We start from the raw sequence: 10,516 nt of genomic DNA, 5'->3' as shown, positions 1-10,516 counted from the left end.
TCAGTCAACTGGTCAAGCTACACTAGCTCTTTAATCATTTCCTTGCTTCGCTGTCTTCTAACGACTTCGTAAAAATCCCCCCGCGTATTCTATAAAAATAGACTATCAGAAGGGCCGTGAAGCTATCTTGCTGAGGTTCATGTTTTAGTATAGCGCGGAAACGCTGTTATAACAATTGCTTTCACTGAAGCCGTGCTCGCGCGAGTCACCCATCTAAGCCACTCTATGTGTTTGTTTTTCGGGTCTACGCGCCCTTGAACATGAGTCCAATACTTGATGTGGTATAAAGCTATTATGCCTTGAGACGCAGAAGCAGCTCCCGTCGATTATTTGAAGCTGTTGATCTGCTACGGAAACACTTACAGCGTGGACGTGTACTTGAAACATTGAAACACCGTCTACAACGTACGCTCGTACGTTAATGAACAGTAGCAGCCTCAATGTCTAGGTACCGAAAGCGAAAAAAAAAAGGTTCTTTTTTGCCAGTGGCAGCTTTAAATGTCAATAGTTTGGTAAGCAGATTAGGTCTATTTATTTAAGAATGTTTGATCGTATCCGCATAGCGTTGCCTGTTTCGTGGAAATTACAAACAGGCACACTTTCATTGAATGTTTTTTAGATGTACTTCACCTTGTTAACTTTGTTTAGTATATATTTTCATACTATGGATTTAATAAAAATGATCAAAAAACTGTAATGCAACGAAACATAATGGTGTCCTTTTTCAAATACTTTTCCTTCTTTAAAAATGCACCCTGCCCCGGTTACCCATAATGGGCAAACAACTCATTAGCTGATATAATGGGCCGCGATTACTTGACTATAGTCAAGGTTGTTGAGACTATGAGATCTGAACGATAGTTAGGTGTTTGGATGTTACATAGCCCAAGCAAAAAGCGCTAGAAAACACGGGATTTCATTGTCTCTCAACATCTTGTCATGCAACGCGCAACTCACAGGCACGATGACAAATCCTATGCAGAATTGTTATAGGTGACAAGAAATTATTCCTGTATCAATATAAGGTAGAGTACGGAACGGAAAGTTTGTTAAGTAAGTACGGAAAGTTAAGCTATGAATTAAGTTAAATCTTCATTGTGATTTATGTTCAGTGCAGCTAGAAAAGTCTAACGTGCTGGAAAATTCTTGAAAAAACCAAGATGGTCAACAAACTTCTTACATGGCCCGATTGCATTAAGTAAACAAAAAGGAGCCCAAACCATTTTTATGAAAATGCATGGCGTAGTAAACGTCGTCACTCTTCGTCAGCTTCGGGAAAAGTTTTTTTGCTATGATCCTATCCTCAAGTGGAATTTGTGCTGTTATTCGAAAATGAAAAGTATCTTGAACACTGACCGAACGAGTTGTTCAACTTCTGACCTAAAGATGTGTGCCGAAACAGAAGCAATAAATTGGATCGGGAAAGGTCGTAAAAAGTCGCAGCGAACAAATAATGAAGAAATTTGTTGCTAGAAATATAGTGAAGGGCTGCGCTTTCCTTACTGAAAAGACTAGTATTATTTTCTGTGCGGCCTACTGTAGCAGGGCAAACATTGTGATACATGCGTAAAGTATTCATATGTATATATCACAATTTGTAAAACGATGGTGACAGCCAACATCACCAAGCAACATAATCTTAGATCTATGCGCCCGGTCCGATACAACTTACGAGGGTCTCTTCGTCAATGGCATAAAGACAACAAGCAGAAGCCGCCATTATTTTCGTTGTCACCTACTTTTGAAACATACCCAAATCCCCTGCCGTGGCCTGAGCTGCCCCGCCGAGGCAAAATTTCTTTTTTCCTCTACTTTTCGGCTCTTTGATTAGGCAGCCAGCTAGAGCCATTGCATTACCAAGAGTCCCCATTTCATAAAGGCACGTTTCTCAGCAACCTGCTGCGGGCTCACAGCATTCAACTGGTAGGGTCCTCAGCGTCGGCGGCGGTAGCGGCAGCATCCCTGTCGTTTTTGTCACCGTGGACACCGTTCGCTGGTCTACCCTTCCTTCCTTACTCTTTGTCGTCACCAGCGCTTGCCAAAGTAGCTTTTCGCCGTCTTTTCCGACTCTCGCGTCTGAGTAGTACCACTCACTCTTTCACCCTATAAATGGTACACGCCAAAAGCTAACTGCAGCTCGAGGCATTAGCTGCTTGTTCTATCGGTACGTTGACAATACTACAGGTCACATAGCCTGTGCGAAAGAAATACTGGCTACTCAAGAACTGGTGCATTTGCGTACGTTTTTGCCAGCACTTATTGCTATATAGCGTAGTCGTATTATGAAAGATTTGCAGCTTTATCAATTTACGTGTGTTCTACAGTAGTAGTCGATAGATTCAATAGACCCGCGTGCCTTTTCGACAAAAAGCTATAGGTGCTAGGATTCATCTACAGGATTCGATCCGTCGTTGAAGCTGGATTCGTTTCAAGCGCAGAGTCGTCTATTATGAAGTGAAAGAAAGCAGAAACGAGTCTTCCTAGCGCGCACATAATTAATCCGCTAATAATTAATTGCTTGGCGCCTACCTTTAGATTAAACGTGGAGTGGATCAAGTTCTACAATAGAGAAAAAATAGTGATTTGTGCTATTTTAGTGTGAATGTGTTTCTCATTACGTATCATCAGTTTCGTACTCGTTGAGCTTTGTCGACCGCACTTTAATTGTTATTCTAATTCGCAAGACGTGCTACAATGCGTGACGGACTAGGGGGAGAACCAGCAGTGTTTTCCTGTTCATTATTCTACTTCCTATTTCGTATAGCTCCCCTAGCTCATCCTGCTCACTGAAATTCTACAGAAGTGTTTTGCTTTCATGCACAATTTGCATTTGATATTTAGGCACTGTTTCCTTCTTTCATTGCGTCGTATCCTATATGTTCTCGTAGTATCCCCCGTTATTTTTGATGTCGTCGGCTACTGCTCTTCACCCTCGTTTTTTCAAAAACTATCTTCTTTTTGTTATTACCTTACATATGATATTTATATGTATGTTTAGTATACACAGATATATGTGGATATTTTCTCTGTGTTCTCTGACGATCTTTTTCAAAAAATTTTTTTGCGTCTCCTCATGCCCTCCCTTTGATTTATCAGTTTTCTCGTGTGCTTCCTTTTCCGAAATTCCTAGGCAACTGCCCCTTTCTCCTGATAGATTCTTTCTCTACTCGCTCTTTAAACGGAACCAACATGACCACTAAACCCACAGTTGTGATCTTCTTCACGCCATACCTTTTTTGCCGTCTCTCCGCCGTCTACTAGAGTCAGATGAAAGCGCAGGAAGGCGATATCGGCGTCAAACGTCGCTGTTTCTCTGCTCTTCCCGAATGCTCTCTTGTCCTTGTCAGCGTTCCCCGTCCAGACCTCGCCTGGTAGCCCCTTCACGACCTCTTCATCTCGTTTTTCGCCCTTTGTTGTAGTTCGAGATGAGCTCACATGCGAGAGAGTTTTTAGCCCTCTGGCTAACGTAGCATTTACGTATGGTATTCGTAGTAGTAGTAACAGTAGCAGCAGCAGCACTAGTAGAAAGGGCAGAGTTAGCAGGCGCTGAACAGCTGCGTTCTCAAGAAAGCTAGAGGAAAAAGGAGACCAAAAAGGCGGCTGCAGCGGCAGCGGCTGGAGAATCAGTTGTGAAGTGCAAGAAGTTTTTGTGAGTCGTGAAAAAGGTCGTGCGGAACCTGTGAGGGCAGAAAGGTATTTTTCTGTGAAATGACCACTCATGTCGACGCTTATGCCCTGCCTCCATTTTCACACCTAGCTCAACTTCTGCCGTCGTTATTATTATTGTTGCTGCTACTACCGACGCTGATGCCGCTACCGCTGCGGAAGCTTCTGTTTTTAGGCAATCAGCTACCGAGGGCACATCATCACCTTCAACGCGTTCACGCGGATACACACACAGCGCTTACCCGTTTTCGACCTGCTGGATTCCTTATCCTAACGACTTCCCCCATGAACCCCGCCCTTTACGCTTTTAGCTTTTTTTTTCGTCTTCCTTCGTGCACCCCTATATTCTTTTTGTTCCCTCTCTATATATGTGTCGAGACCGGCCGTCTGACCGTCCCTTCCCTAGAAGCTTAGATTTTCCGCCGGTTATTGCGGCTATCGCCGATTAATTGCCAAACCCGGCTTTTCCCTTTCTTTCTCTCTCTCCATCTCTCTCCTAAGTTATCCACGTTAATTACTATTTCATTCGCTGAAAAATCATGTCATCATACTTAGAGTGTAGATACCTATTGGAGCATTGCACTGGTTGGACAACAGCAAAGGCTACTGGCCTGCCGTTAAACCCCTTTGCCTCTTCGGGCTTCCCTCCTATATGCCTCCGCCTACAATCTCCGTCCCGCCCTGTGATTTAAAGAGTTTGCTACTATTGTTGTACTGCCTCGTCATTCTAAAGTTGTCCTGCTGCTTTCGTTGGCAGTGCCGGTTGTCGTGGGTGTTACAACGAAACGCTCGCTATGTCGGATTACGACAGGTACGACGATCACTGCTTCATTTCTTCTTCTTCCTCTTTCATTAAATTCTTCGTTTCTTCTGTTTTGGTTTTGGCTTTTTAGTTTTCTTTCAACCCCCCGTTCCGTCCTATCGGAACTTGCCCGCTTTGTGACCTTTTGCGTTGTTGCCCTTTCGATTCGATTGTGACCTTTCTGCCTGGTCTGGTATCAACTCGGGGTGCGAATACCATCTCGGAAGTAGTGAGCACATATGTAGGGGCAAAGCAAAGGGATCTCTTGAAAAGGATAAAGGCTATTGGTTTCAATTGTACAGTGATGTGTCTTAAGTTAATTGTACAGTCTGATTTTAGAAACCGGTTTCGTAACTTTTCCTAATGATTGTATCAAAGGGCCTAGTAACTCTTTAATATCCGGAAACATTTCGAATATCCTGAAATGGCGGCGGTGCCATTCTGTCGATCTGAACGCACGTACTTCCGAGAAGGTGACCGACCTAATGTCGCTGCTAGAGGCACACAGCGCCATCTAATAGCGACCAAAAGCGACGTAAACTCTAAGCGAATGACAACATTGGTGGCAGCCTAAAATGTTTGCTGTTTAAACACTTCACGAAGGCCAGTTTTGCCTTCGGTAACGACCCGCTTGATTTAACCTTTTTTCAACAACCTTGGAGAACATATATGTTATCGCAATGTAACATTTTATACGGAAGGCACAACGAAGAACTACTGTCTTATTCGATCATTCTCCGTCGGGGGGATTGCAAAGCTATAATAGATCGGCATTATGCTTGTCGAACAAGATGTACGTAGCAGTCTGATTTTGGCAATCCATGTTTCGATTAGGGCTTGTCCGTAGCGTCTCACACGAAACAGTGTAGCCCGCTTGATTCCTTGCATCTGCCGAAGCCCACATTTATACTGCATTAAATCTCCATGTTCATGAGCCTCTTGTCAACTGTTTGAAGATAAAAATAAGGTTTGATAGTGACAATAACTTCCGTGCGCTCACCCCGGTCGCTCAAGGCATGTTGTGCTGTCGGATAAACATTCGCCAAGTTTGCATGCGGAGGTCAATCCAACTAATATACTACTTGTAATTATTCTTCAGTTAGTCAGGTTAACCTATTAGCGCTAGTTTATAAAGACATTAACAGCCCGTCGATGTTTGTATGCACGTGTTGCATATTGTTTAGAAGTAGGATAATTTTATTTTCCTAAACGAGAGCTGATTTTTCCGAGTTTAGGGAAAGTTATATCTGAACAGAGAAACAGTTGTATATTACACTCATGTTCACTTTTGACTAGAACTAACAAACTAACGAACACGCAATTAAGGGCGTTGTGCGTGCCGTTCACCTTCGAGTAGAACACCATCAACAAATATCACCACATTTTTCTGGCAGTAAGCCTAATTTTTAAGATACTAGGCTGTGCCACTGAGCAGAATGTTATAGAATGGATTGTGCGTGAATGATTGCTCTACCAAAATAGTCCGCTCTCTCTAGTCAGCAAAAGGGTCAAAGAAGGGCGTCCCGGACATTTTCGCAGTGTAAATGTATCTGAGCATCTGAGAAACTTTGTGCACAGGTCGAAAACGACCGTTTTTACAAACTGAGAGCTAAGAATCAACATATACTAGCTCTATTAACAAACGCCAACGAAACGACAACGACAGGCCCCGAAAGTTGATCATCGTCAAGCCTTACTTATAGCACGTTTCCAAGGCCTAAGAACATACATAGAGATACCCAGCGATACTTGTTCATAGTGGTCTTTCTTCTTTGCAACAGTTTTCACCCGGTGATATGTATATATATATATATATGTCACCGGAGGACAACGTACGTTTCGTTTAGCGTTAATAGGTACAGAAGACAGTAACGAAACTGGACGAAGATTGCAAGCATTGCGTCCTTCTCTCCCATTGCGCGCCAGGACTAGGGATACCTGGTTGTGGTCTGAAAGCTAGTTCCTTGATCACTTTTGCTAGTTGAAAGGAGAACCCCACAGTCCCTTTTCACATTCAGTACGGCTTACAAGTAAAAACTTGTAAACGGCACTTACGAACAACTATGCAAGTTCCGAGCTTACCTGCACAGCCGCCGACAGGGACCAAATAACACTGGGAGTTTATTAGTTCTTATTGTATAGACTACTTCTGTTCCTTATTCCTTTGGGGTTTCGTGCAATTTCATACATATACAACTGATGCAAACGATTAAAGAGTCCTGCCTCATGTATTTGGAACTGATGGAAGTTCCCTTGATGTCAGTCATGGTGCTCCTATAATTTAAGGTTTATCCTATCCAAAATATTAACAATAATTTGAATTCAGTAGATTAGCATGATCACGCCTTAGTGTTATACTGTCCTCGGAAAATATCTACGGCCGCGACTTCAAATTGAATTGGAGCTCTCATGATACGTTTCTATTTCACATAGTAGATCGAATGAAACAATGACACGTGGCGCAAACATCTAAAGATTAGGCTAAACTTGCAGCATTGACCACATTTTGCATTACTATCGCCAAGCAACAGCAAGAGCGAATTTGAAATGCAAATAAATGCGAGCTTGTCTAATGATAAAATCCTTTACTTAGTTCATGAACAGAATAATACGCCCATGAGATGAGGATGAACGGTGTGGCATGGCGCATGGCCGAATATGTGCAACAGACCATTTGATCTTTTTATCTATTATTATCTACGTAATTATTGGAAGGTCGCAGCGACCAGTGTTAAGGCTCTAGTATACAGTTAGGCTGTTGTGCATTTTTAGATACATTTTTGAAAAATATAAATAATTTTAATAGAAATCAATATGATGATCCATTCAGTAATTTTGATATCTGTTTGCTTATGCTGTAGTGCTCGTCGTGCGTCGTGCCGTCCAGAATCTAAAACCATGTCGGAAGCCGAAATGATCATGGAGGTTAGTATCGCTTCTCACTACGTTTTTTGGAATGTTCTAGGCAGTCTACTCGATCGAAATGTCACCTTACTTTTATGGGTAGCGTCTAGACTGGAACAGTGCAACACTGGAAACAAAAAGAGAAACACTTCATAGAATGCGCCATCGTCACGAGATATATAAATTGCATTATTTATTCGGATCAAATGAGCGCCGGCAGTGTTTACGGGTTAGATTACTGCATGTGCATTTATTATGGCAGCTCGGCATAGCTCTTTTATTAACCAGCGGCTTTGAAACGCCTTTCGGGCAACCACAGGAGAAGCTGAGAAAAAAGAAGGAAGAGGAGGAGGAGATGTGGCGCGAGTACATCGAACAGCGTAAGGCCCAACGTGCGAAGGAGGATGAGGAATTGCGCAGGCTAAAAGAACGCCAAGCCAAACGTCGGGCGGCACGTGAGCAACAGGAGGCCGCCATGATGGAGTATAAGAGGCGCAGCGAGGAGCAACGTGCCCGAGGTACAAGATCCATGGATATGTGTCTCGCCCAAATCTTTAGCATAATCAATTGTTCGATTTCTCGCGAAGCACGGATTACTCAATGCATAGAGGAACAGACATATATATATATATATATTAGTTGTATAGTAATTTTCTATGCCACGCACGCATCATTATAAGATATTTGAATAGATCACTTCTAGCTAAGAATAGTTCCATTTTTGCTCTTAAAAATGCTTAAAAACCATGTAGAAACGTATAAACGTCTTGACCGATATAGAAATGCTAATGTCCGGCATCCAGCTTTGGCAAACAACTGTCTCAATAAGTTGTTATTATATTACAGAGGTTGAGGAAAAAAAGATCAAGGAGGCTGAGGCTAAGCGCAAACGTTTGGAAGAGGCTGAGAAAAAAAGGCAAGCTATGCAAGCTGCCAAAGAGAAGAAGGAGATGGAGCCTGTCAGGCCTAACTTTAGCATCAACAAGAAGGAGGCGATTGATATGGGCAACGCCCTAGGCACTTCCAACTTGGACAAATTCGCTAACATCATGCACGCGCGCGGTGAAATGGGCAAGACCAAGGAACAGCTTGAAGAAGACAAAACCACTATCCTAGCGATGCGCGTACCGCCTCTCCAGATTGAGGGTCTGTCCGCCGATGAACTCAAGAAGCGCGCCAAGGAACTTTGGGAGCGTATCGTCTCGCTGGAGTCCGATAAGTATGATCTGGAAGACCGTCAAAAACGTCAGGATTACGATGTAAGTTTCATCTCGTCACAAAAAATAAACATATGACACAAATTGTATTTGTGCTGTTTCAATCAACGTTCATACATTACTATTTCTTCTGATCAGTAAGTTATTGCTTCGAACTGAGTTCAAATGTCTGTTGTGAAGTTAATATTTTCGTGTCGTTGTTTTTGTCTTTGCCTATTGCTAATAACAGCTGAAGGAGTTGGCCGAGCGTCAGAGGCAGATCAACAGGAATAAGGCATTGAAGAAAGGTCTTGACCCTGAGGCTTTATCTGGAAAATATCCTGTAGGTATTCGTAAAGTGCACTGCCTAAGCTATGCATTCAATCAAAGCTCGTGTATCTTAGTAAAAGTGAAAAACATACGACCGGTATAATACATTTGTTCCCAAGCTGACTGCGCTTCTCTGGTATTATCTCATTTATAGCCCAAGATTCAAGTTGCGTCGAAGTACGAACGCAGGACAGACCGTAGAACATATGAGGATAAAAAGGAATTGTTCTCGGGAGGCTTCGAAGCGGCCTATGATGCCGACCTCGAAAAGATCTGGGAGGAGAAGATGATGGCATTTAAGGAGCGCGAAGGCCCTAAGGAACTGCCCAAATGGGACCCTGAGAATCCGAAAAACAAACAAGTGTACGATCGTACCCGTGCTGACTACGATGACGACGACGAGGACGATATTCCCGTGCCGGTGTTCAAGCCGCCTGAGGATTTTATGATGACACCAGCACCGCCCGCCCGCGAGCCTGAGCCCGAGCCCGAAGCTGAGGAGGAAGAGGTAGGCCTACGACTGTCATTTACGCGTTCATGCCCTGCTATAATTATAACAATCATCATATTATTAAATAAGAAGGGTAGGCGCGCCAGTGATACGGACAGATAACAAACACCGTTTCTAATTAGTATATTCGTTTCAGGCTGAGGAGGAAGAAGCGGAAGAAGAAGAAGAAGAAGAAGAAGAAGAAGAGTAAATTTAAAACACTTCTAAGATTTGATAGTGGTCTACCGCCCCCCACTCGTAGTCTTCCTGAGCACATCTAGACCAAAGGCAAAAAGGTGCCGCTGTTCTACACGAATATTAAACTACCAGCGATGGCGGGAGTTGTGCAGCTAACGAATAGACCTCTGTAGTCTCCTAACCTAGCAAAAGTGATAAAAATACAGCAAGCTAATAAAGGCGCTAAGTGAATAAAAAACAACCTAATTGACAAACGACTTGTCGCTGGCGCTACCGCTTGTCACATACGTATGTGCTTCTTCCTAAAATGTAGGACTCGTTTTTTAAACATGTGTTTCTTTTGTAAACATAGGAAATAGCGTTAATAGGTAATTATTACAGATCTTTCGCTTTAGGCAAAAAACGGGAAGTAATTGTGCGTTCATTTGAATATTATAGTCGAAAAATGACGAATAAGGGTGATACAATAAGGGTGATTTATATTCTAGCTTTATAGGCCTACGAGACTATACGACTGAATTATATTCAGTCGTATGAGAAAACAGTGCACAAGTGTCAACTTATTACCATATTTGCCGCGTTCAGCTTTTTGTTTTCCTAAATGCTGTGCTCAAGATCGACGGTACATCAATTTGAGTAAATTATCTCTAGACTCACCTGGGCAATTTAGCCTACCGTGTATTTACTTAACGTTGATACTATTACATTACGTGTACTGAAAAAAGGCCGTACGACAGGAAGAAAACTTTGTAGAAATATACTTAGCAGGTAGTTATCGGATAGCTGAGATGCTAAACTAGCTTGAACGGAATTACTAGGTATAATCAAAACGCAAAAGAACTTGAGCATTTATATGTGCGTTCCTTTAACCTATGGTATGCTCTAACGAGATTTACAGTGGCATTTAGCTTACTATGAAATTGAGTACCG

General features: G+C 42.6%; 1 protein-coding gene across 5 annotated transcripts; it reads left to right on the top strand.

The window, feature by feature from the left end:
• The first annotated feature begins 2,078 nt into the window (after positions 1–2,078).
• On the top strand, positions 2,079–9,869 carry up (Troponin T, skeletal muscle). Of its 5 annotated transcripts, none has more exons than XM_086983434.1 (8): positions 2,079–2,164; positions 4,424–4,477; positions 7,330–7,393; positions 7,692–7,890; positions 8,219–8,631; positions 8,819–8,911; positions 9,053–9,406; positions 9,546–9,869. In XM_086983434.1, exons 2-8 carry the CDS (start codon positions 4,461–4,463, stop codon positions 9,597–9,599), a joined length of 1,194 nt encoding a protein of 397 aa, XP_086839560.1. In that variant the 5' UTR covers positions 2,079–2,164; positions 4,424–4,460; the 3' UTR covers positions 9,600–9,869. The 5 variants fall into 5 exon arrangements, with proteins under 5 accessions (XP_086839560.1, XP_086839562.1, XP_086839561.1 ...); XM_022798641.2 differs by having other exon boundaries at positions 2,131–2,238; XM_086983437.1 differs by lacking the exon at positions 2,079–2,164 and adding an exon at positions 3,675–3,693.
• The last annotated feature ends 647 nt before the right edge of the window (positions 9,870–10,516 follow it).

This window comes from Varroa destructor, unplaced genomic scaffold (assembly GCF_002443255.2).
Source record: "Varroa destructor unplaced genomic scaffold, Vdes_3.0 BEIS01000003.1, whole genome shotgun sequence".
In the NCBI taxonomy this organism is placed as follows: domain Eukaryota; kingdom Metazoa; phylum Arthropoda; class Arachnida; order Mesostigmata; family Varroidae; genus Varroa; species Varroa destructor.
Note: the sequence above shows the minus strand (reverse complement) of the source record. Positions and strands in the feature narration are given on the sequence as shown.

Excerpts from the sequence above, each read along its gene's own strand:
- up (XM_086983434.1), top strand. Across the intron at positions 7,394-7,691 it reads AAGCCGAAATGATCATGGAG|GAGAAGCTGAGAAAAAAGAA; the intron begins GTTAGTATCGCT and ends GGGCAACCACAG. Across the intron at positions 7,891-8,218 it reads CGAGGAGCAACGTGCCCGAG|AGGTTGAGGAAAAAAAGATC; the intron begins GTACAAGATCCA and ends ATTATATTACAG.